At 38.5% G+C, this 26,217-nt stretch overlaps 1 protein-coding gene across 1 annotated transcript in view; it reads left to right on the top strand.

The window, feature by feature from the left end:
- LOC104267520 (brefeldin A-inhibited guanine nucleotide-exchange protein 1) overlaps window positions 1-26,217 on the top strand; it is a gene marked incomplete at its 5' end in the record, with an annotated part of 36,274 nt that extends 10,057 nt beyond the window's left edge. Inside the window, 20 exons of the mRNA XM_009866410.1 lie at window positions 413-541; window positions 3,508-3,666; window positions 4,049-4,199; window positions 7,646-7,736; window positions 8,924-8,964; window positions 9,071-9,240; window positions 9,884-10,035; window positions 10,196-10,368; window positions 11,350-11,510; window positions 12,070-12,200; window positions 13,688-13,817; window positions 14,861-14,996; window positions 15,084-15,222; window positions 19,616-19,685; window positions 21,039-21,168; window positions 21,634-21,773; window positions 22,148-22,316; window positions 23,334-23,472; window positions 24,434-24,551; window positions 25,725-26,217. Coding sequence (XP_009864712.1) covers window positions 413-541; window positions 3,508-3,666; window positions 4,049-4,199; window positions 7,646-7,736; window positions 8,924-8,964; window positions 9,071-9,240; window positions 9,884-10,035; window positions 10,196-10,368; window positions 11,350-11,510; window positions 12,070-12,200; window positions 13,688-13,817; window positions 14,861-14,996; window positions 15,084-15,222; window positions 19,616-19,685; window positions 21,039-21,168; window positions 21,634-21,773; window positions 22,148-22,316; window positions 23,334-23,472; window positions 24,434-24,551; window positions 25,725-25,889 — 2,694 coding nt within the window. The remainder of the gene's footprint in view (window positions 1-412; window positions 542-3,507; window positions 3,667-4,048; window positions 4,200-7,645; window positions 7,737-8,923; window positions 8,965-9,070; window positions 9,241-9,883; window positions 10,036-10,195; window positions 10,369-11,349; window positions 11,511-12,069; window positions 12,201-13,687; window positions 13,818-14,860; window positions 14,997-15,083; window positions 15,223-19,615; window positions 19,686-21,038; window positions 21,169-21,633; window positions 21,774-22,147; window positions 22,317-23,333; window positions 23,473-24,433; window positions 24,552-25,724) is intronic.

Below are 26,217 nucleotides of genomic sequence, written 5' to 3'. Positions count from 1 at the left end.
TGTTGATTCTTGCAATAACTGTTGCTCTATCTTTATTTCTCTCTGTTAACAGATAAAGGTTAATCCTGGGAATAGCAAAACTCTAATGGTCATCTAACTGACAAAGCTTTGGGGTTTGTTTTTCCTCCAGCTATCTCAAGATAGTTGTGTGTGTTGGTTGCTGAGAGAGAGAGTATCTGAGGGGAGCATCAATCTGCATTACTTTTATTAAATGTCTTACGTCTCTTCTAACCATGCTTCCATCTAATTCTATGTCTCATGTCTATTCTGTTCCATTTCCTTTTTGGCAAAAGGTGACTTCAAGGTGACTTCAAAGTTACTGATGTGCATTAGGGACGGAATTTACACTTTAGCACGTTCCCTCCATATCCTAACAGATGCTGATGTAACTTTTATTTTGCGTACTTTCCAGTTGGCATGGACACCTTTTCTAGCTGCATTCAGCGTGGGTCTACAGGACTGTGATGACACAGAAGTTGCCTCTCTTTGCTTGGAGGGTATACGATGTGCAATCAGGATAGCTTGCATTTTCAACATTCAGGTAAAAAAAATAAGTTTGAGACAATAGTTTGACTTATCTACCAGCAAAATATTAGTGGGGTTCTACGAGTCCTCATTGCTGAGGCTTTGCACTGCAATACCTAGAGGCTGCCTGCTTATGCAGTTTGTATTTCATCTGATATTTGACAGGACATATTTTAAATAAAGTGATCTTCATTTTTCCTGTTGTTTTGTAACAAGTGTTGCCGTGCCTATATACTGAAGTTTTGTTTCCCCATAAGTTGACTACTTTTATGTCAAAATATTCTTTCTAGCTCTGTTACAAAGCTGCTTAGTTTTGCTGTGGTGTTTCATAAAATGAGTCTTTCTCTCCTGTTTCATAAGTAAAACAGTGAACTGTTTTTGAAATGCTTTCCTTAACTTCAGAGAGATTATACTAATCTCAGACTTATACAGTTGGATACCATTTTAACAATTATGGCACTGGAAATGTCATTCCTGATGTAATGCATGAATGTGTCTTGCATTAAGCACAATGCCAAGAATTCCAGGCTATTTGGCTCCAGAGGGTAATTCTCAATAAACTTGAGCTTTTTAATATTTTTTTTATTTATTTTCAAATCATCAGCAGTGAATGTACTGTTACACTGCTGTAGACTATTAGTTAATGAGTGGAGCATTGGCCTGCTCTAAGTCCCTTACAGGGATAGCTGAGGCGAGGAGTAAGCAAAATTCGTGTTTGACGTTGCATTATTTCTTGTGCACGTTGAACACATGTTTGTGTTTAGCAAATTAGATGACATTTTGTCACTGATGCTGAAAGAGACATTGGGACCTCTGATACAGCTGCTTAAAAAAGCCTGTTTGAGATGGTGTAAGATTTCCTTCCTTGGTCTTTCCACTTCATCCTGCCCCCCGCAACGGAACGGACTTAGAAATTTGATTAACAGAGACTTCCCTGGAGCCTGCAGCTGCTCAGTGAAATTCACATTCCTGTTATTTTTGTTCTTAAACTGTTGAGCAGCTGCAGAGGTTAGCTCCCAGTCTGCAGTGGTCTGCCTTGGGTGGGGAGGGCAAAGACACATTTGCTTTAAGGTCCCCGTGCTCCAAGAGTATCCTTCCATCGCCTTGGGACAAACTTGATTGCACTGGAGGTGTTTCAAACATAACACTTCTCGTTTCCTGAGATTGAAAAACTTAGATTGCAAATACAGAAACAAGTGATACTCCTTCTTGGTTTCCAGCGGGAATTCTGTTTTTTCGATATCATTAAAAGCAATACTGGTTTGTTCATGATTTCAGTACGTTACAGGATGATTTCATTGCACAAGGTCCTAATTAGATGGCAGCGTTGTCTGACTTCAGATGCCAGATAACTGGTGGTTTGAAGGTCACCGGCAGATCTGTCCTTAAGCTGACTTAGGGATCTTTTCTGCTGGAAGCAGGTTTTTCCACTTGTGCTTAACTGGTGCTGGCAACTTTTCTGTTTCAACGTACAAAAGTTAAAGTTGGTGTCTCAGAACAGTTAACAGTAGTTTACACACCTTGAGAGATAATGGAGGCTTTTAGTTTTAAGATTACCATTGTACATGATATAGTTTAAGCTATGCATGTTCACCTCTGAAACCTCAATTAAATATTCCACTTTTTAATTATTTATGCTTTTAATCTTAAACTGTCACACAGTCTGGCTTTTGTCTTTAAGCATCTGGGACAAGGTATGCATCAAAAGGATGTACTTCATTTGCTTATATCATCTGCGTCTGCTTTCTGGTTGATGGACACATTGTTTAGTTGTTTTTCTCCTACTTTGATGGCTTAGAAAAAGGGGCAGAGGGGGAATATCTGTATGGAACAGAGAGGGAAGGTAGGACAATAGCACATTCTCCTTTTGCAGAAGATACATAGTTTGTAGACTCTTACGTTTGCTTAATTGTCTTTCCATGAAGCTTCAATTTTTCTGTGCTTGTGCATTATTTGCTGTGCCTCTGCCAGCATACCCAATAGAGGTGGTAGGGTTCAAATGTGGCAGCTGTGCTGTGTGGGAGAATCAGTCCCTTCTGTCATTGACCACTGCTCTGGCATTTGTGTTTCCTCTGAAACAGTTTTCCTGGGCTTTATTTATTTATTTTAAATATTTTGTATTTGGGTTGATTATGTGCTCAATGATTTTTCATTTCAAAATAATCTTAAAACATCTAAATGGCTAAACATATTTCACAGCTGTCACTTTCTTTTTCTCTGGTATATAACCATTGCACTATGGCCTTTGGATCATACATAACAGGAGAGTAAAATATGATTCTGAGCTCAACCTTTTTACCATTGTAATCAGTTTCATAGGGAGTTTCCTTTGGAGTTTATCGATACCCTGTATGTAAAAATCAGGTGCCTACATGTGGAACATTCTTTTTTGTGACATTAATTTAATCAGCCTAGATTATAAATCACTTGCTGTTTACTCCACCCATGACAGTCTCACCTCACAAGCTTCTGAGGTGCTCCAAATGGCATAGATTAGATCAAATATCTTTTGAGCAGTTTTGTGGAATTCATGTGCTTTTTAGGTATATTATTTAGATTCTGTTTCAAAAAACATCCTACAACTTGAGAGAGTCTGCTAAGGCAGCATTTTCAGTGTAGGTCAGGTATAGTACAAGAATATTACAGGTTTAGCTAAGAAGCCACCTTTCTTCTGAAACAGCACCCTGTTTCTCCAAGTAGCCCCCAAAAAATCCCCAAAGACCAAAGCCAGAGACCTGACAACAACCTATGTGTTCTGTGCTGTCAGACACGACACTTCACATTCCTGAACAGAGGGAGCCTGATTTTATCGTACCATTTACTAGAGATGAACATGAGATATTTTCACTATGTAGAATGTTTTGGAAATTCAGTTCTAGGAAGAGAAAGACAAACGATGTAGTTGCTGAAATCACACATTGCACTAAGAATAAGGAACAGAAAATACTTACAAGATTATTTGTTTTTCTCTCTTATTCGTAGCTTGAAAGAGATGCCTATGTCCAAGCGTTAGCAAGATTTACGTTACTTACAGTGAGTTCTGGTATTACTGAAATGAAGCAGAAGAATATTGACACAATTAAAACCCTCATCACTGTGGCTCATACAGATGGAAACTATTTAGGAAATTCCTGGCATGAGGTACAAAAGTCACTTGTATTTAAAGTGTAAGAAAGCACATGTACTGATTTTGAACACAGTAGAGTGTACTTGTTTGTGTGTAAAGACAAGTATATACTGAAGTGCCGAGTGGCAGGTATCTACTTTGTACATACATTATGGAGAATTGCACACTGTGCAGCCAATTAAAGTAGCAAAACATGTCAAAGTGAGAAATAAAATTGAGAGACTAATCCAATGGTGTTAAAGTTAATACTAATTTTAGAAGAGCAAAACTACATGTCTGACCTTGAGTGTTTAGAATTCTTGTAAAGACCTTTCTGAAGATTGATTGATTGATTGCTTGATTTACTGTTGCAAACTACTTTTAGTTGATAAACAACTTCCTTATTCTCTGGAGTAGATTCTGAAATGCATCAGTCAGCTTGAACTGGCACAGTTAATAGGAACTGGAGTAAAACCTCGCTACATCTCAGGGACAGTGCGTGGCAGGGAAGGATCTTTTACTGGAACAAAAGATCAGGCACCTGATGAATTTGTGGGGCTGGGACTGGGTAAGTAACACAGATACAAAGTATTTCACTGAACTGGCTTTGTTCAGACAGATATTACAGTTTGTCTTTCATTTTCATTATTGTTGACTGTGGGGTTTGGATATGAAACCATGAGGTAGTCCTTGTAAAACTGTCTCAGGCTTTGCGTAGATCTACTCCTATTTCTGGAATATTTTTTTTTTGCTCTGTTAAGTATTATTGCTAGGATGGGAGAGTAGGAAATGTGAGAAAATGATACTCCATTAATTTCTATTAAAATATAGCTGACCAAGTAAGAGTGGACTGCTGTTAGTACAACCAGATTTAGTAATATTGCAACGTTCGTGCACCAAGTATTTTATCAAAGAGGCAAATTAGTAAGTGTGAGTTAAGCATCGTATTATGAAACTTTGTGAGAAATGTGCAGTATACAAACCAAGTGGGAGATTAATTTAGCTCAAATTCTGAACTTCTGTTTGTTCCTCTTCTGGTTACTGTAGTGCTGAATGCCTTTTCCAGGTTGACCTGCGACACAAAATTTACTTTGTAAATGAGATGATACTCCTATCCTTCTGGAAAAATATAGCACTCTTACCTTAAATTATATTTAAAAGGCTTGGGGTTTTTTTTTAGTTATTATTTATTTTTATCAATGGGAACACAGGTAAAGACATACAAGTGTAGAGTATCAGAAAACTATGGAAGTTTGAAGGAAGTATATTTCACTGTTAGAACGTTTCAATTTTAGTATGATGCTCAGTGTCTTCTGCATTTTGAACAACTTCACCCACTGCCGAGGAAAAGCTTTGCATTCCCTCAATTTTTCGTGTAACTTTTTTTTGTTTTCTGAGGAGTAATGATTATTTTACTTGTTTCCCTGATCTTAGCCCTTGACTGGTCCTAATTGGCTGGCTTTGTGTCCTCCTCAGGCAGTTGTGGAGGAGTTTTTAAATTATTTTTCAGTCAGTCCTTTTGTTTCCATTGTGCTCTCCTTTGGCCTGCCCCTACATACTGCCCTCACCTTGCCAAGAGTTACCGAAGGGAAACCTTCTGCTTGGAAATTAATGCGTCTGCCAGCGTCTCGTATACTGAGCTTCTTCTTGCCCTTGTAACAGGCATTCTCCACTTTAGTGTTCCCCAGTGACCCATCCAACTTTGCTATTTCCAAATACTGGCAGTTTCTCTACGCTAAGTGACTGGCCTTTAGAAATTTTAAGCCCTAATAGCTTAGGAATGTAAACTGTAGTCAGGTGTCTCTAAATCATGCTTGTTAGCCGTTGGTGTAGATCCAGCTCATAAAGATTTTGTCTCCTCTGTCAACTGCATTTCTAAGGAAAGTAGTCTGGGCCAAATGCATTAAATGTTTCTCTCTGAATTGAATTTCTGGAATGCTTGTTACAGTGCACATACGGAAACTTCAACCTCTTTATTAAAAAAAATCATAAAATAACATTCCTCAGGCTTACAGGAAAATGCCTGACTCAAAGGAGTTCGGTTTTCATGAATTTAGGAGTCATTAGAACACAGTCATTTTCTCAACTGTTTTGGTTTTTTGCACTCTTTTCCGCAAAATGTTGCCTATACTTTTAACTTTCTGTGATCGCTCTGAAGCATGAGAAACCTTCCTATAAACCTAAGTTCCTGTGAAGAACCCGTAGTGCCTATCTCCATATATACAGCCGCATAAAATACAGGAAAGCAGTTGTTTAATTAGAGTCAGTGAAGTTGCACTCTGGTGACACAGAAGTTTCATCTTTCAAACCGGCATGCAAAAGCAGATGTGCATAAATAGAAGCATTCTCTCTTAGCTGAAGTTCAAAGTGTGTGGGTTTTAAAAAACAAAACAAAACAATGGCAGAAACTCCTTTGCTCATTTACTACCTGAACAGGAATTCAGGTGTGCACTTCTCAGGCATCTGCACTTCAATGTCTTCATCACTCTTGTGTTATCATCCTGCTGTGGGCATTTGGTGTTTTACCTGAAAATTTAAGGCATCAGAATCGTCTATCTCTTTGCTGCTTTGGTAGGAAAGTTGTCTGACGTGGAGTTGTAGCTGTGAAGTTCAGCTTTCTTCCGCTCTAGTTTCTATACACAAAGTCAGAAGACCAAAACTGCTGCTGTGAGCAGGTCCTAGCCAAAGCGTACTTCTTAGGTAACCTGAAATCCTTTTTGAACAACGGAAATCTGAAGAATCATTTTCTCATATGGCAGAATTATACAGGGGGCTCTATTTCATTGTAGAAGATCCCATAAGTGTTGGAATGTAAATCTACTGGCTGCTCAGATTTTCCTGCATTGATTCGAAATCCTACGATCATAAGAAATTCTGCCATAAACTGGCAGAGTTGCTTGGGGTTCCCTGACATTTTGGAAACTTGTTGGTATGTTTCTTATCTGACACTTTACCAGCGTTCAGGCTAATTCGTACTGGCAGCTTCTATGCTTACAAGAGAAGTCTTGATCAAACCCAACAATACTATAAGTTGCTGAAATACTAGTATAAGGTCATGCATATGTGTGTGTATGTACAGAAAGGTCCATAAATACCCCAGAAAAATACTTCAGGTGGATTGGTTTAATCTAGATTTGACAGCCAGTCGTCTCCAGCCACCTCCCAAGTGTGGAGAGAGTCTGAAACATGAGAACTGCTTGTTCCTGCAGAGCTCTGCGAACAGAACTTCTGGCTTGCTTGCAGTTCTCCCCTCTCTTTTTAATAGGCTGCCTAAGGGAAAAAAAAAATACAGCATACATGGAATTATCCAGAATGGTTGGAAGAGTCTCGTGCTTTTTTTGGTGGTGGACTTAGAGATTGCCAGAAATTTCAGAAATTCGCTCACTATGAAGTTAGCATTTTCTTATCATGAGCTTTCCCAGGTGCAAGTTACAGTTTCTAGACTCCAAAATGAATATTGCTATTTTTATATACAGATTTTTCCTTGTTATCATTAGATGATAATTTCACTGTACTTGAGATGTAGCTTTAAGGTAGAATTTTGGTGGAAGCTCATCTCTGTGAATGATTAAGAACAAAACCTGTCAGGATGGATTTACTCACTTCTAATAAATTGTGAAAAGTTCTCATCAGTGCGATACTCTCTGTCACGTGTTGTATGTTTTCAGTACCAAAATTAATGAAGACCCATTGAAAGATGGAGAGAGAAAGGTGGTTCTTGTGCTTTTGAAATTTTTTTCACTTGTAAATATTTATACAGTTGTTCCAGATAAGGACAATTTTCTGGGACTAATATGCTTTATTACAGGAATAATCTAGAGAATTAGGGCTTAGGCTGACATGCAACTGTTCACTGAGGTGCCGAGCTGATGCACGGGAAATTAATAATGTACTTCTTTTAGTGACTTAAAAATACATTTAATTTTGCTGCTGATGGTACAATTTCTCTTCCTCTTTCTTCTCAGCCCATATTGTGTTGTCTCTTACCCATTTTTCAAATTTTGTTCACTGTAGTTGGTGGGAACGTGGATTGGAAGCAGATAGCAAGTATTCAGGAATCCATTGGTGAAACTAGCTCCCAAAGTGTTGTCGTTGCTGTAGACAGGTATTGTATTAAAGGTGCTGTTGCCACCTCAAGCTATTTATGCAATATTTGGAAACCCTGTGCTAATAATACAACATGATTAGTTTATCCCTGTTTGGAAAAAAATACATAAATATTACCTTATTAAAATGCTTTTTGGTTTTGTTGGATTTTTTCCTTTTTTTATGGGGCAAAAGTATTTTTGCAAGAAGGAACAGAACAAATATTAGGCAAGAAGCCTTTCTACGGATACAAAGTTACTACTGGAGAGCTGCAGAATGAATACTGCTCTACTGTCCAATGAATCTGGATTTGCTATATATAGTAACATACAGCAAATCTCATTTTGCCATGGTACAGGGAGCATTACTGATAGACCCTTTTTCTCCTAAATGTAATTACTGACTCCCTGCTTTCCTCTGCATTATGTAGATGTTATCTGAAATTACCAGAATTATTGCTCTAGTTTGCCTTTCTGTGAGTCATATTTTATCACAACAAGATTTGATCAGGCATTATACATATCATAAACATTCCTGTTTATATCATAAAATCAGACTGGCCTGTTACTGGATCTTGTTCTCTCGACGTATAAGAAATGTGAAAACTTTTTTTTTGTTACTGATTGTCAAAACTGACAATCACAAAAGGGTATCATGCTGAAGGCTTACAAGCATTTCTCTGACTAACTATGGGCAGCAAGATCGATGTCAGTTCAATGAAAGTCGCTTTGCATTAAGATCACATCAAGTAGACTGGAGGCTTAACATCAAACACATAATAGCTCCTTAGATTTGCAGCATTTTCTCCCCACTTCTTAATGGGAAGTGTTTCAAGTATCTGTTTGTCATGGCAAATAGGAATTGTGCACTCTGGAGAAGTTTGACTTTTGGTGCTTGAAGCAGGGCTGAATAGCTTATAAACTACTGATGTTATTCGTTGGTTGCTCTCGATGAGTGGATAGTATTAAAAGCAGTGCTCACCTCCCACTCTCCACACACATGCTCGTGGGAGTTTTTTTTAAATATTGGAAATATTAAATATTAGAAGTATTTTGTTTTCAAAGTTCAGTATTTTTCCATGATTGCCAGTTGTTTTTTGATAAATTAAAGTAGTCAGGGAGTGTCTGTATATCTTTTTAAACTTCATTAATACGTGTTTAATAGATTTGAAGAAATTGTAAAAATGTCTTAAACTTCACTTTACAGAATATTTACAGGATCTACAAGGTTGGATGGAAATGCTATCGGTAGGTTTTATACTTTTGTTCCCCCTCTCCCGCCCCTAAACTTGTAAAGCAGCTCTGTCTTAAGCCTTGGAAAAATACTGCATTAAAATCTGTGCTCACTTAACAGTGGATTTCGTTCGCTGGCTTTGTGCCGTATCTATGGATGAACTGCTGTCTGCTACCCACCCTCGAATGTTTAGTCTGCAGAAGATAGTGGAGATTTCTTACTACAATATGGGCCGGATAAGGTTACAGTGGTCTAGAATCTGGGAAGTTATTGGAGATCATTTTAATAAGGTATCCCCTTTAATGATTATACTGCGTGCTCCTTGAATTACCCATACATATAAGTTTTATTTAGAGATTTGCTGGAAAAGCGTATGCTCATCTGAATTAAACTGCCTTTTTTCTGTCCTCGTGTGTAAATAGCTTAAAACACAATAAAGATTGTAAAGCTGGGAAGGCCTGTGAGAAGGCAGAGGTACATGGTGTAATGGATGTAAAAGCAGGAGTATACATTAAAGTTATTTATCATGACCTGAGTTTAGAACTGTCTGCCTTTAGTTGTGTTCTGATTTTTGGGAGTGTTTTTTTACGAAGCTTGAGATAAGAGGTTGTGTTCTGTTCAAGTCTAAATCGACTTTTTGTCAGGTAAATGCTTGACGTGCATTTTTAATACAGTTTACTGAAGTCTTTCTAGAGAGCTTGCTTATCTTTAGAAAGTTTTATATGCGAGAGCATATAATGTAGAAAGCATCTGGAATTGGTTAGGGATTATTAATTTGCATTACCAGTGTGGTTTGTGGAATTGGCTACTGTTTAATTTTGTTACTTTTCCAGTACTGCCTAGTTCTCTGTTATCAAAGGTAAAGGCAGCTTGGGCTGAATCTAGAACAACTCTGATGCAGTCTTACTGTGTGTTTCTATTCTGTGTTATCAGGTTGGCTGCAATCCCAATGAAGATGTAGCTATATTTGCAGTAGATTCATTAAGGCAATTATCAATGAAATTCTTAGAAAAAGGAGAACTTGCTAATTTCCGATTCCAGAAGGACTTCCTAAGACCATTTGAACATATCATGAAGCGAAACAGGTAATAACATACAATTAACTGAATCACCTGCGATCATAAGCACCAGATTTGAAGTACATGTTTCGAATTGCTTTTGGATAATCAATTGCTGGAGAATTATGCTTTTCTTATTGATTGCATAATTTAGTTTAAACAATTGCTGTTTGTTACCTTAATGTAGGTCTCCCACGATTCGAGACATGGTTGTACGGTGTATTGCACAGATGGTGAATTCCCAGGCTGCTAATATTCGTTCTGGCTGGAAAAACATTTTCTCAGTGTTTCATCTGGCAGCCTCAGATCAGGATGAAAGTATAGTGGAACTTGCATTCCAGACTACAGGACACATTGTCAGTGAGTATCAACGATAATCAGGCACCATGGAAGAGTGTGTGACTCTGGAGGCTGAGAAGCTTTGTTTATCTATTAGCTCTGCAGTCTTCATGCTTTAGAACCAGTGTGTTACACTTCTCAAACAGTGCTCTGAGAAAATATTTTTAAAAAGAATTCAGTAAGATTATAGTAACCGGTCTTCTTTTATGCCTTTTTAAACAAAAAAAAATATGTTTGTAGAATTCTGTGGTAAAACAAGTAGAGCCTTAGATAATTTTATTAAATGTGTATGTTTTATATAAGTGAAGAATTCTTTATTTTTTTCCACCAGAAAAAACTTTTATGTAGACATTTTACTATTACGTTGTTTGCTTATCTTTGTCCTTGTTTCTGAATTATGCTTGTCTATGGCCCTGTTTTGAAGAAAGTGCTGAGCTAGGTAGCACTATGATTTTTTATTTTTTTTATTTCTTTTTTACCCCATTTTAATCTGGATCTCAGGCTTTAAGTGCCATAAAGGATATCTTCATTCTGTTTCAACCTCTTCAAGTTCCTAAAGCTTCTTCTGTTGATGAAGAAAGTTTGTTGTTTTTTTTTTCTTCAGAAGTGACTATTTAAAATCAAGGTAACAGGACCATATTGCTGAGGGAAGTGCTTTTGTAGATTTAACTCCCTGCTTTACGTAGCCCTCTTAAGCTCAGATCTGATCACACAGGCTGGTTTTAAGCAGTAAACCTATTGCTCTGTTCTTGCTTAACTGTTACATTTTCTTTGTTTAGTCTAGATCTCACCTTGATTTATTTTAGATATATATTTATCAAAACCGAATGCCTTCTAGATGATTTCTTTTTTTTTTTTTTTTAGTTTTTATTATGGCTCAAGCATTTGACAGTGCCAATCAATGAACCCGTCTCTTGTGACTTCTGTTACAGTCAGTTCATATTAGAATTAATGAATTTTAATCATGACACTTTTTTTCTTCTGTTCACACTTTTCTCCCAGCAATTGTGTTTGAAAAACACTTCCCAGCAACCATAGACTCTTTCCAGGATGCAGTAAAGTGCTTGTCTGAATTCGCCTGCAATGCAGCATTTCCTGATACCAGTATGGAAGCGATCCGCCTCATTCGCCACTGTGCAAAATATGTATCTGATAGACCTCAGGTATCGGCTCTATGAACTAAATTATAAGGGCTTTAATGAATAGTGCTTTTATAAAGCGCAAATTAATGACGCTAACCTTGTTGACTTCCTTTCGAGTTTCATAGATTGATGAGAAATGTACTTTATTCAGAAGCAACAAGTGCATAAAATGCCAGAGGCTTTGAAAGTATCAGCAATGTATATTTTTTTTCTATGTTATGAAAAAGGGATGAAAGCATAAGCAAAAATGCTTGATATCCTCAAAATGTTACGGTAGATCCTCACTTTCATTGCTGTCTCTATAAAACAAGATAAAGAGACTCACACTGAACTGCAAGCAAAAACTAGTGCTTGAATGTATTCTCTCATTGATTTTTTTAGTTCATTTTTCTTAATATACTAAGCATTACTGTGAAAATCACTTCATCTTCTCAGTATTATTATTTTGATTGCCCGCTCACCAGGGGTATCCAGGTGTAATACTAGTGCAGCAGAGATTGTTATTTACAGTCCAGATTGTCTTTTCTGATGAAGAATCTAACTCTTGCAACTCTGCGTCACCCTGTCTTCTCTTCTAAAGGCATTCAAGGAATACACAAGTGATGACATGAATGTAGCGCCTGAAGACAGAGTGTGGGTGCGAGGATGGTTCCCAATTCTGTTTGAGTTGTCCTGTATCATCAATAGATGCAAATTAGATGTAAGAACCAGGTAACAATCAGTATTTGTAATTCAAATTTTAAAAGGCTTACTTTATGCTTTTAAAATAGAAACAACTCTCTCAGTATATGTAACCATTATAAAATAATTTACGTATTTAGTGTAGGTGATACCACTGTGGGAACACCAGGCTTTTTAAAAACACCTTTTAAATAGATGCTGGAATATGAAATGTTTGTCGTCTCTTACAATAAATAGTGAAGTTACATGGTTGTGATTCATTGTGTTGAGTAAATAAGTATTACATTTCCTTAAAGTTAAATATTCGAATACCGCCTTATTTAGGATGAATAGAACTATTTAAATCATTGGTTTGTAAATAAAATAAAGCTTAGGTCAATTAAAATATAGAGACTGTTTTCCGTTTGTTATAGTTCTTGTAAACTCTTTAAACAGCTCAGCTCAGCTCAACTAACAATCAGATGCGATGGAGCTTATGCGTAGCACTCAGTAAAATATAAAAGTCAGCTTTTAACTTTACTTGCATATGACAAGAAAGCATTAAGCATTATTTTAACAGGGAAAAGTCAATTCTAAATGGTCAACAGGTATAAATACTCTTCCTCTCCCCTTTTTTAAAATAAAATATTAAATTGGGTTAATATTCAAATCTGGTTTTGTCCACTGACAATCCTGTGTATTCATTAGTGAATATAAATTTATGATGTTTGATTCCATGACATATGCCCCTCTTACTCAGGCCATTTTAGTTTTCTGTCATAGCTGACCTGGATAAGCCTTGTGTCACATTTCCACTTTTGCTCGGTTTAAAAAAAATGTAAAATGTTCCGTGCAGTGAGCAGGTTTTGGTTTTTTGAATTGCAACAGCAAAATCCTGTTGGAATCTTTTTGGGCCTGCCTTCTTATGTCTTGCCCATCATACTTATTTTGAGGTTTCTAAAACTGTTTTTATACCATGCTTCATTAACTGGTTGAGGACTGCAGAAACAGTTGAAAAAGCAAAGCTGTATTCTGATTTTGTGTAAAACCTGCTTATTTTCTTTGAGTGTGGCTTTGCCCTGATAAAGTTTATTGTGTTAGGGTTCTGATGCTAAATATGAGAGCTTGCATATAAATAATTTGAAATTTACACATCTACGTGAGAGTTGTGCATCTGGACTCCCTTTATAGCTGGTGAAAATTAATGTTTTTTTCTAGACTTGTGTATTTCTTACCTGGCAATATTTGTTCCTTCAGTTTTGTGGTCCTTTATAAAGAAGTTGTTTTCCTATTTTAATTTGAAAATACCACAGTTCTCAAAAGTATTTTCTGGCTATTGCCTGTGACTTCTAAGTGCTTTTTAAGCAAGTGGTTTTTCTGCTTGATTTTAGTATATTAATGTGACTGATCCACATCAGATCAGTGTATAATGTTCTTAACGGTATTTGAGTTTGTTACTGCTGTGGCAGATGGACATGTTTGATCTAGTGCATGTCTTTCTGTAATTTTTAATATATGTTGTTCATTCTTTGTTCCAGGGGCCTGACAGTGATGTTTGAAATAATGAAGACCTATGGTCATACTTATGAAAAACACTGGTGGCAAGATTTGTTTCGGATTGTCTTCAGGATATTTGACAACATGAAGCTGCCAGAGCAGCAGACTGAGGTGAAAAAAGCGGGGCAAGATAATTTACATGAGATCTCATATTTACAGGACAAAACCTGATTAGTAATAGAGCTTAGCACGTAATGCAAGGCAAACTTCAAAACTTTTGCATGGTTGAACTGTGGTAATAAGTAGCCTCCTTTTGTTTTATTATTGCTCTGTAGGAGATATTGTCACTTTTAAAATTTATTTATTTTTTTTAAAGCCATGTGTGTAAAAGGCCTAATAGTTGACGCTAAGAGCGACAGAAGAATAGCATAAAATGCAACATACCAAGGGTTTGTAAGAACTGCAGCTTTCACATACGATGTCTGGAATTTGAGACGCACATCATTTCATGGCAGCATGCTCAATGGAATGAGGCTTTTAATTAGCAGTGAAGTCACAATTAGAAGAAATAAGTTCTGCTAGTTCAGAACTTTTTGATGATTAGGGAAAAAAAAAGCAAACAAACACACTTATATCTCCCAAAAAACAACACTGAGCTTTCACTGCTCCCTTTTGATCAGCCAAACAGGTTTTGACCTGCCACACCAGGGCCGGGTACTGTTCTGACAGGGAAGTGAAACAGAGGTTCACTTACTGATGTGAATTACATGTGCATTATGAATATCAGAAATTTGATCAAAATTGTCAACTGTTTGGGAGGCTCTGTCTGACTGTTTATAGAAGGACATGCCTTACTTTCTAAATTTTTATTCCCTGGAAAATATTTACAAGAAACACGGAAAACCTCGCTTGGTGTTAAACTGTTAAGCTACAGTTAAATACTAAGTTTAATGTCAAACTCAGTATCTCGTGATAGTAAGTGCTTGTCACTCCTGTAATCTGGTCACCAAGAATAGTTGTTAATCTGTTTCTGTACGCTTTTAAACCTGCTAGCTAGCAAAGCAAAAGTTGGGGGTTTGAGATGTGGAAAGGAATTGCATGTCAAAGCTATTCAGACTGAGTAAATGCATATGTCCACCTGCCTGCCGGGAGGTGTATCCTAGAAATTGCACTTTAAACAAAGTTGTAATTATTTTTTTCCCTCCCCCTCCTAGAAAGCTGAATGGATGACAACTACTTGCAACCACGCACTTTATGCAATATGCGATGTATTCACACAGTATTTGGAAGTACTTAGCGATGTTCTTTTGGATGATATATTTGCGCAGCTGTACTGGTGTGTGCAGCAAGGTAGGACTATACCACGTTATGTTAAACAACGTTAACATTTTACTATGTTGAATGCGAATAAACAGATGCACTCTTTGTCTTTTCCAGACAATGAGCAACTGGCACGGTCCGGTACAAACTGTTTGGAGAATGTTGTCATCCTAAATGGTGAAAAGTTTACCCTCGAAATCTGGGATAAAACTTGTACTTGCATGCTGGATATTTTCAAAACTACAATCCCTCATGCGTAAGACTACTGCTGGTGTTTATACTTTGGAAAATAGTTTAGCTAGATGACTTAGTTATTTCAAACTGTTAGATATCTAATAGGGTAAACAAAAAATTGTTTTCTGTGGACCCAATAGAAGCCAGCTTTCTTAGAAAATAATGATAAATTAAGTGCTAGATATACTACTTCTGTGTTATAAATGACAAACTGTCAAAAACTAGAAATACCATACAGGAGATAAGCAAAAAAAAAGCCCCCAAACACCAAAACTGTAACTTAATTCAATTTTAAAATGTTGGATATTTTGGATAAGTACTATCTGATTTTATTGGTAATTTTCTCTCTGTAAGAGAAGAGTACTGTTGATAGGCAGACTTTGCAATTTGTAATTATATGTGAAGCCTTGTCCACAAACTACTGAAATACCGCAATAGTCTTAGAAATTTGAAGCCGCTTCTGGTGGATGGTTAACTTCCATCATGCGTTTCTATAATCCTAATCTTTTAGTGAAAATTATTTTACACATTTGGTAACTGTCTTTCCCTTTGTGCTACAACTCTGAAGTTTCTTGGAACAAGGCTGTACTATTCTGAGTAGTATGTTCAACATCATAGAGCAGAATAACATGAAATCACATCCAGCATTATGTACAAGATTAATTATTTTTTCCCTACCAACACTGAAGTGAAACACCACTTGTTTTCAAATCTGATAGTCTTCATGTTGAACTGTGCCTGTCGACCAGTTCATAGCATTTGCCTCTGGGTATCACCTAGTTCAGACCTGAAGAAAATTGAAGCAAAAGGGAACCTTCTGCACATCAGTCTTTTCTTAGAGTTATGTATCAGATAGCCCTGTAAGAGAGCGTCATTCAGTGTTTAAACAATAAGTTAATCCAGCTGTCACTACCTCACCTACTTTCCTGTGTGAGGAGGTATGAAATAATCACATCCAAAAATAATACTAAAATAAAGCTGAAACATCTGGGAGATGGCAAGAGCTGTTTGGGTTTTGGCTTTTTAAATTTTGATTGCTACCAAAAATAAAATTTGAAGCCAGATCTCTGGATGTAAAAGTCCAATTGAATTAGCCCTAACGTACTGTGCCCTATACCTGGAAGGATTCTGAAGTGGCTACTCCCTAGCAGAACGTTTGCTTGGGTTTCCACATATGATCAAAATTTAGGCTTCTGGATATTGTAGTAGTTGGATATTAGAAACCTTTCTGGAGCAGCATTTTTGATATCTATAAATATTTAGACATATTCAAAGTATTGTTGTTGCTTTTAACTATATATGATTTGAAATATGTGCATTATTCTCTTTGATGTTTATGGCACTTCTGCTTTTTATATGGGTTATTTTTCCTAGGAGGATATCTGACTCGTATAGATACCCATTCTTCTATCTCCTTTTTTAATCTTCCTGTACCTTCTTTGAAAACTTTGCTGTATTATTCCTTCTTATATGTGTGGGAGGTTCCCAACTTCTGCAGGATACAGTAAATCTTATTTGGATTTTATAAGTGAGTAATCCCTTGAGCATAAGTAATCGATCTCCTTTTCTGTGGTGAAAGTACATGTGCTCTTTTCCAAACAACTGTTGGGTGACACAAAAGTGCTCAAAACAGTCTTTGCACTTTGACCATATTTGATTGAAGCTTTTTAGATGGGTAAGGAAAAAATATGGCATTATACAGGTATTTCTTTATATTTTTAATGATTTGGCTGGCATTTCGTATTTGTTTTTGTTAGTCCCTCTATTAGCCTTATTTTTGTGGTGAAACTTTTCCTGCCCTTCCAGCCTTAATTTTTTTTTGACAACACTGTTTTAATACCCAGCTTTTTGTAGAGGCTGCCCTAGTACTCACAGAAGGCAGCAAATTCTCCTTTTACCTTTGTTTTCCCATATCTGGAAGTAACACAATAGTTAACGTTGAAACGAAGACAGAGACAAATCGCTTATTGTTGAATAAAAAAGTTTTACGGGCAAGTGCTTTACTGCTAATTGCTTTGAAAGGGTCAGATGCTATGAATTTCTGGTCTGTGAAGTATCCTCTGGCAGAGATTTTTATTAATCGGATCAGTTAGGATTATGTCTGTTCTCTTTTAGCATCCACGTAAAACGTCTTGCAGGTATTGTGTAACTTCTTCAACTGAAGAGTTGCTGCATCAGCTGCAGGAGTTCTGAGGTGCAGCACTAGCCTCTGCTGGGTCTTGCCAGGTTATCTTTTTGCAGAGGGAGATGATCATATCATTTTCTTCTTTGGAAAACTTAGTTCTAGAATATTTACCAATTTCAGCAAGAATCACTTACTAGAAAAGCCCAAAACCTTACTTCTGCCAAGATTCTACAAAATCGCACAAAATGGCTGAGATTGGAAGGGGCTCTGGTTGTGATCTGGTCCCACCTCGCTGCTCAGGTAGGGTACCCAGACAAGTTTCCCTGGGACCGTGTCCTGGCATTTGAATATCTCCAAGGTGGGAAGCTCCCTGGGCAACCTGTGCCAGTGCTGGGACACCCTCACAGGGAAAAAGTGTTTCTTGATGTTCAGAGGGGACCTCCTGTGTTTGAGTTTGTGCCCGTTGCCTCTGGTCCTGTCACCGGGCACACTGGAAGGAGCCTGACTCCATCTTCAGTCACAGAATCACAGAGTGTTAGGGGTTGGAAGGGACCTCAACGGTCCAACCCCCATCTCTCATCTGGTATTTACGTACCTCGATGAGATCCCCCTGAGCTGCCTTCTCTCCAGGCTGAACAAGTCCCAGCTCTCTTTGCTCTTTGCCTTTCCTCCTGGGAGAGATGCTCCAGTCCCTTAACCACTGTGGTGGCCGTTTGCTGCACTCTTTCCAAAACAACCCCATTTCTTGTATTGGGGAGCCCAGGACTAGATATGGTCCACTCCACCTTCTGGCAGCTTTCCTAATGCTGCCCAGGAAAGCATTTGTTTTCTTTGCAGCAAGGGCACACAGCTAGTTCATGTTCAACCTGGTGTCCACCAGGACCTCTAGGGCCTTTTCTGCAAAACTCCTTTCCAGCTTGGTGGCCCCCAGTGTGTACTGGTGTCTGGGGTTGTTCTCCAGGTGAAGAACTTGGCAGTTCCCCATGTTCAACTGCATGAGGTTCCCATCAGCCCATTTCTCCAGCCTGTCGAGGTCCCTCTGGATGGCAGCGTGACCTTCTGGTTTATCAGCTGCTCCTACCAGTTTTGTCATCAGCAAACTTGCTGAGGGTACGCTCTGTCCCATCATCCAGACCATTAATGAAGATGATGAACCAAACTGGACCCAGTAGTGACCCCTGGGGTATACTGCAAGTTACTGGCCTGCAATCTAGGCCTTGTGCCGCAGATCACCACCCGCTTGGCTCAGCCATTCAGCCAGTTCACCGGTTGGCTCATCCAGCCCATACTTCTGTAGCTCATTTTAATAGGTTTTTTTTGGTTCTTCTTTTAATTTAATTTTTATCCTGCACTTTTTTTTTAATTAAATTTTCTGAAGCTTCGTGAGAGCAAGTCTTGGCTCACTGGAGCTGAGAAAGCCAGGGTGAATGCCCTCTTGTCTTTGGGGAAATTCAAGAGTTAGATTTGGTTCCTTGCTTGAATTATGATGATCTGGCCTCCACTGGCTCATAATGGCTCATTATTCCAATGCCTCCTTTGGGAAATGGAAGTTGACAATTTTATGGCCTTAAATAAATTACACTGTATTTAACAACCTCTAATCCAGACCAATCTGCAGTTCATATCCTGATAGCTTTCAAGAATCAGTTCAGTTCTCTGCTCTACCTTATTTGTTGTCTGATTGCATGCCTCAAGATTTTATCCTTTCTTATCTTATATGGACTTTAGTTGTAGGGAGGGCAGTGATACGTTAATTTAGGATCCTTTGCATGGTGGGAAAGATCTCACTTAGGATACACAGGTGTAAATGTGCATCAGGCGTCAAGATTGAGGCTAAATATCACGACATCAGCTAGACCACGGCACTAAGTACTGGTTTGTCCTGGGCTAGATTCGTTCCTTATTCCAGGTAAAGCTTAAGGCAGCATGAGAGAACAAGGCCCACTAATGGTGCTAGAGCACTGCCTAAAGCTAAATCCAAAAGAGAAAAATTAATCCACCTCCACGTAATCCAGTTGTCTGTCCAAGGCAGCAAGCAGAAATGTTGAAGTTCAGAAAACACACCACTTAAATTTTTTGTAAGTGTGAAAGAATAAAATCTATACTTAAAACTGAGACCAGTTTATTAATTTCTGGAAGTATCTGTATCTAACTCTTTTAATGTTTGGCTTCCATTAATTTAAATTAGAACTAACAAACCCCCAACCATATTGAAGTGGACTTTTTAGAGTATTGGTTCTGCTTTGTATTTCAAACTTACTAAATCTGACACTGGTTTTGTGTTTTCAAGGCTGCTGACCTGGCGACCAGTCAGTGGTGAGTTTGGCTCTGGATCTCCCTCTGATGCAAAAGAAAAACTGGTAAGCTGCTAAAATAAAAAATATTTTAAAAGGTTGCGAGAGTTCAGTACACAACATTCATGTTGTGATGTAGAATAAGTGAACAGTATACTTGGTTTAAACCCATTTTTCAATTCTGATTTACTTGAAAATGTTTTTTCCAGATGAAGTGCTATTTAATGCTTAAAAATGGCAAAGAATTAGTTGGGAAAGAGAAGTGTGCATTTGTTTGCAGCAAAGTTGGCTGTAGGTCGTTACCTGTGTATGTTTTAGCTAATGTTTTTAGCTAATGTCCCATGTCTGGTAGGTGTCGTGTAATCCTGTATTTAAGGTTTGAGTTGTTCTCTGGTTTGGGTTTTTTCTTTCATTTAGCTCAATATTCTCTCTGATATATTGGCATAATGAGAAAATACTGGAGGTGAAAAGTTAGCTGATGAGACTGACAACTTTTTCCTTCAAATTTTCTCAGGCAATAGAAACTTAAACATCAGTGTTTAAAATAGAAAATACATATCAACATTAGACATCTTATCAATGGAATGAACTCCTGTAAAATTTGGATTTGCCTACAAGTGGCAGCCCTGTAGCTGCTTCATTACTGATGAGAATTAGTTGAGCTTTTGAACATTCTCAGAAGATTGCTGCATGAAGTTCTTTACAGCTTAATGAAGCATTTGATTACAAATTTTTCAAAGATGGGGTCCCAAATGAGTTCTGCTGAGACCAGCTCCCTCAAGTTGTATTTATGGAGCTTAAGAAAATTTACTTACAATAGTGTAATAGTTTGTGGTGGCCAGTTCTCATTTTACAGGTATTTTACATCCATATGTCTGAATGTGCTGGCTATATCTCAATTAATTTACAGTAGTTCGATATATGAAATGTTTGATCTAAACATTGGCTGTGATTTTGATCCATTTATGTCAAATACAACAGCGTGCAAAAATGGCAGCTGTATTAAATATCTTAGTCATGAATAAATTGAAAGATCTTTCCTCTTTCATGTAGTTTAACATGAATGTTTTCAAAAATCTTTTTTGTCTTTGGTGTAAAAAGACACTTTACAAGTTCAAAATTAGTAGAACTTTTGTACAATAAATAGTGAAAAAGGAGATAGATTTTTTGGATCCTTCCTTTTGGTAGGTAAAATTTTTGCAGGCTTTAGACATTTCCTCCTAATTTTTCTGCAGGTAGTTGAAATACAATCAGACATTCTACTATCTATAGACATACTATCTGTTCAAAGTATGGTTTATACTTAGTAGAGATTAAAACCTTTGTCTATGAAGTCTTTATCTATGAAGTGCACAACCCAGTTAGCTCCCGTAAGTCTTCTGGAAGTTAATCTTATATTATTTTTTGCTTTCTTTTCAGGACACAATCTCACAGAAGTCAGTAGATATTCACGATTCTATTCAGCCTAGATCTTCAGAGGGACGTCCGTATCAGCCCAGCGCAGGGTCCACAGTAGGTGAAGAAATGAGTAAAACCAGGCCGACAGCAAGTGCGTGTTTTGTAGTGATTTGGCATTCTGTATCTATTAAGAGTGACGTTTAGCAGATGTTTGGTATCTTTAGTTATAACCCCGGCTATAACTTTAGAAACGTGATGTGAAGAAAAGTACGCTGGTTGATTTATTGTTTTCAGGTACTATGACAAAATTCTGTTGGACTCTTGTCCACGTTTTTGACCTGTACTTAAAAAAAATCTAGAGTTCAGTTGCTAACTTGCCCAAAGCAAAATATGAAAAGTAGCCCTCTCCTTAGCAGTGTAAAACCTGCTAATCGGTAACGTGGTGATCAGTCCTGGGTTTAGACGAATCATTCAGATAGATGGATGCCAGGTTTGGCTCATGAATGTGCTTGAAGTTAAGTTGTTCTTTGACTTACCCCCAAAATCGCTCAAAAAAAGAAAAAAACATTGCAGTTGTTTAGTTAACAAAATTATTTTCTTTTTCTTTCCTTTAAAGAATTTCCAGAACAGAAGTTATTTGCTGCTCTTTTGATCAAATGTGTTGTTCAGCTGGAACTCATTCAGACTATCGACAATATCGTGTTCTTCCCAGCGACCAGCAAAAAAGAGGATGCAGAGAATCTAGCAGCAGCACAAGTAAGAAGAACTGATGGGCATCTCTCTTTTTAACAGTTTTTTCTCTAGTGGATAAAATTTCATAAACTCCTGTAATGCCTTCTAATTTACAATTTTTAGAAGTGCTTGAGAACTTCCAGCAGACTCTTGAGATCATCATGCATCCTGCATTAAATTGTATTTGCTGTCCTGGGGCAGCAAACTGTGGAGATGAAAATACATTATTCAAAGGGATTTATGTAACTGGGATGTGGATACAGCTTCTAATACAGTTTTAAGTTAAAATACAATACAGAAAACAAGGTACAATTGAGTTATCCCAGGAGGTTGCTGAAGACAATGGTGAATTTTTACTTGAAATATCGTTTTTTTCTGTTTTTTCCTTTTTTTTAAAGAGAGATGCAGTAGACTTCGATGTCCACGTGGATACACAAGATCAAGGGATGTATCGTTTTCTGACATCCCAGCAGCTTTTCAAACTTCTCGATTGTCTACTGGAATCTCACAGATTTGCTAAAGCATTTAATTCCAACAACGAACAAAGAACTGCTCTCTGGAAAGCCGGTGAGTTGCTCACCTTGGAGAAGTATTTTTCAAGAACTCTGAACTGACCCCAGAACAGGTCAAAAGTACTTTGGTGTTGAACCTGAAATTGAGTAACAGGCTGTAACTTTACAAGCCCAGAATCCTTAAGGACAGGAGACCTCATCTCTGCAAGTGCAAATGTATTTCTGATTTCCTAAAATTTAAGGTTTCACTGGGTTACAGCTGATCCCTGGCTGTCAGTCTGAGTCCCGTGCTCGGAACCTGCAGCCACAAAACCCCAAAACTTGGTAGGGAGGTGTTTTACCTACTGGTGTATAAGTGAACTATATGTCATTTTCTGAAACAGATGCAAAACAGGCTCTCAGTAGTGCTGCATTTAATCCATTCCTTGCAGCAAAGCTGACTATATTAATATTTTTAATGGTGAAGGCATACTGTGAATATGCAGTAAGCCTTTTTAACACGTGCGCAGAACTGCTTCAGCTTGAGTGAGGTAATTTTAATATTTGTGGGTATAGCTTTTTGCTAGGATGAACGTCCTCTGGCAAACAGAGTTCAATTACACAGTAACAGCTTTGGAAGCAGTGCGGGTGTGGTCATTTTTATCAAAAACGAGCAATAAAATGGTGTACACTGTTGGTATATGGTTGAGACAAAAAGGTCCGTTGTCCAGGTGGTTACAATCATAGAAACACAGAATCATTGAGGCTGGCAAAGACCTCTTAAGATCATCTAGTCCAGCCATCAACCCCACACTACCGTGACCACTAAGGATGCACTTTCATTGTACACCCAGGCTTCACATCTCCTTAGAAGCTCTAGAAGAACAGGTGCCAGACACAGTAGCGGTGTATATACACAGATTCGTTTTTAGCAGTCCTCCCTTGTACTAAATGTCGCAGGAAATTAAGTACATAAGGTGGTTCTTCTAGATGTCTACGTGCAGCGGAAGGTGCTTTAGAAGGAGAAGTGGGGGTCTGTAAGGAAAAATGTCAGATGAAACAAAATCTAAATGGATGCTTGGGATCTCCCTAGGTTTCAAAGGCAAATCCAAACCCAATCTCCTGAAGCAGGAGACAAGTAGTCTCGCCTGTGGGCTGCGCATTCTTTTTCGTATGTACATGGATGAGAGCCGCACCAGTGCGTGGGAGGAAGTCCAGCAACGACTACTGAAGTAAGCTCCATGTAGCTGAAGCTGTTGATGTTATTTTTGATGTTAAAGAATGCTTACTGTTTGGGATTTTTTTTCTTTTTTTTAAGGATACACTTCCTCCATTTGCATTAAACTTCTCAGAGCTAACACACCATGACGGTGGTGGTGGTCACGGCTAACGCTAAGTTTTTATGTTGTGCAGAGAGTGCTGTGCCTCCGACTACTAATGCTGTCTCTGCTTTTTGTTCTCATCACATGTTCTGCAAGAGAGAACAAAGGTTTTATCACCTTCCTTTTTTGTAACATGTGGGTAGGCGGAGGATTGTTATAGCTTCTTTTTAGAAAGTAAACCAACTAACACCTAAACCCTACATTTTTCTCTTTCAGTAACCTCAGATATTTTGGGGTACTGATGCTGTTTTTTCTCATTTGCAGAAATGAGCCCGGGGCATGAGGAGCCTATGGGCATACAGAAACTTTTGCCTATTTGGTTATTCATCACTGTGAATACTAAGGTTCACTGGAATGCTTTTAGTTGTTCAAGCAAGTGCTGGAATGACAGAGGGCTTAAAACCATGGCAGTAACACAAAGTTTATCGAGCAGGGAGCAGAGCTGAAAACTACCTTGTTACATCAGCATGAGATTAATTTTTAAAGTCTGCATATCATTATGTCACATGCATTTTATAATACCTCTCAAAGAGCCCTTGATACACTTTAAATACGTGCAAAAAACCAGTGCGATCTTGTTTTGTCGGCACATCTAATATTGAAGTCCTAGGACTTTGGCTTCGAGTTGAACAAAATCCCTGCTTTCTGTTATTAATTGGGCTTACAGCAGCTTTCAGTAAAACGATGCTGTTCTACACAAGGGCTTTGCACTGGTGCAGTTGCAAAGCTACAGCTCCCTCTCTGCAGTAGAGCTCAAAATAAAATGTTAGTTACTAGGTTTTGTGGCTTTTTTTTTTTTTTTCCTCTTCAGTGTCTGCAGCGAGGCTCTGAGTTACTTCCTTACTCTTACATCAGAAAGTCATCGGGAAGCCTGGACTAATCTATTACTCTTATTTTTGACTAAAGTTCTGAAGATAAGTGATGACAGGGTAAGTGACTGTTTGGACTGGTATTTAAGGCAATGTTTTAGAGCTAAGTGGTTCCTCACCGGCTCTTCACACACAGTTACCTACTTGACTTGAGAAGCTCCTCCTGCTCTGCAGTCACTCTTTGTTGAGGGAACACGCAGTGAGGCTGCGCCTGACAGGTACTGACAGGGGTCATGCAGAGTAAGGGTGCAGCGACTGATAAAATAATACGTGTCTGAGAAAATTTAAAAGATGCTAAATTCCGTCAGAGGTGTGCATTAAGCTGCTTTTACCACCCTGCTCCTGCTGAGGAAGAGGATTAGTGGCTGATATTATCTTCAAATAAATATCTCCTGTTTCTGCTTCCAGTGCTATGTGTATGTGTAACCTTCTCCTAAGCAATTCCGAAGTAAATAAATCTGTATTTAGGTCTCCCTTTATTTCTAACAAAACTTGGCTGAAACATTAAGTGATAGGGCCCAACTACAGCCAGAAACTTAACTGATGATAGGAAAGGTTTTCCTCTTGAAGAACAAGCATTAGCAAGGAGCTGTGTGTAGCTGGCGAGTATCTGTCAGAGCATGTCACAGCTTATTCTTAGCCTTATTCTAGCAGTGCTGGCTGCGGGCATAAAAATAGAATCAGAGAATGTCTTAGGTTGGAAGGGACCTTAGAGATCATCTAACCAACCTCCCTGCCATGGGCAGGGATACCCTTAACTAGACCAGGTTGCTCAAGGCCTCATCCGACCTGGCCTTGAACACCTCCAGGGAGGGGGCAGCCACAGCCTCTCTGTGCAATCTGTTCCAGAGTCTTGCCACCTTCGTGCTGGAGAATTTCTTCCTAAGATCCAATCTAAACCTATTCTCCTTCAAATTAAATTAAATCCATTTCCCCCTGTCCTATTGCTGGACACTCCTCTAAAAAGTCCCTCTCCAGCCTTCCTGTAGGTTCCTTTCAGGTATTGGAAGTCTTCTCTTCTCCAGGCTGAAAAATTCCAGCTCCCTCAGCCTGTCCTCGTAGCAGAGGTGGTCTAGCCCCTGGATCATCTTTGTGACCCTGAGATGTTTCTGCTTGTCACTTTGTGGGTTTCTCACCTTGACTTGGTAGAGTGTGTAGAATTCTTCACTTGCAGCACACTGTCTGAGGTGTGCTGGTGCATAATGGAGCGATTTCTTCTTTTTGTTTTCTCAGTTCAAGGCTCACGCCTCATTCTACTATCCTCTGCTCTGTGAAATTATGCAGTTTGACCTTATTCCTGAGCTTCGGGCTGTTCTACGAAGGTTTTTCCTGCGGATCGGCGTGGTTTTCCAAATATCCCAACCACTGGAACAGGAGTCTGGAATAAGCAAGCAGTAGCAGACCGTGACTGAGTCTCGCTCTCGTTTCAAAGTTTCTATTCCTCAGCTAAATAAAAGGACCGGGTAGCTGAGCCATCCTGTCTGGATATCCCATAAAAACACGGTTTCTTTGTACGGCAGCGTGTATCCAAGGGTCAATGGTACGGATGCTCACAACTTGTAATTACGGCTCGCAGCACTCCAGTCCCTTCGTTTCCCGATGGATTGTCTGTATCGGTTTCTCTGCCCTGGCTCCTGCTGAGCACAGAGCCAGTTTTTAGCACGGTCCTCTTGTGAGCATGGGCTGCCGTGTCCTCTCCTGTCCTAGACAGCGGCGTAGCAACAGA

The sequence above is a fragment of the Apaloderma vittatum genome, unplaced genomic scaffold (genome assembly GCF_000703405.1).
Source record: "Apaloderma vittatum isolate BGI_N311 unplaced genomic scaffold, ASM70340v1 scaffold33253, whole genome shotgun sequence".
Taxonomy (NCBI): domain Eukaryota; kingdom Metazoa; phylum Chordata; class Aves; order Trogoniformes; family Trogonidae; genus Apaloderma; species Apaloderma vittatum.
Note: the sequence above shows the minus strand (reverse complement) of the source record. Positions and strands in the feature narration are given on the sequence as shown.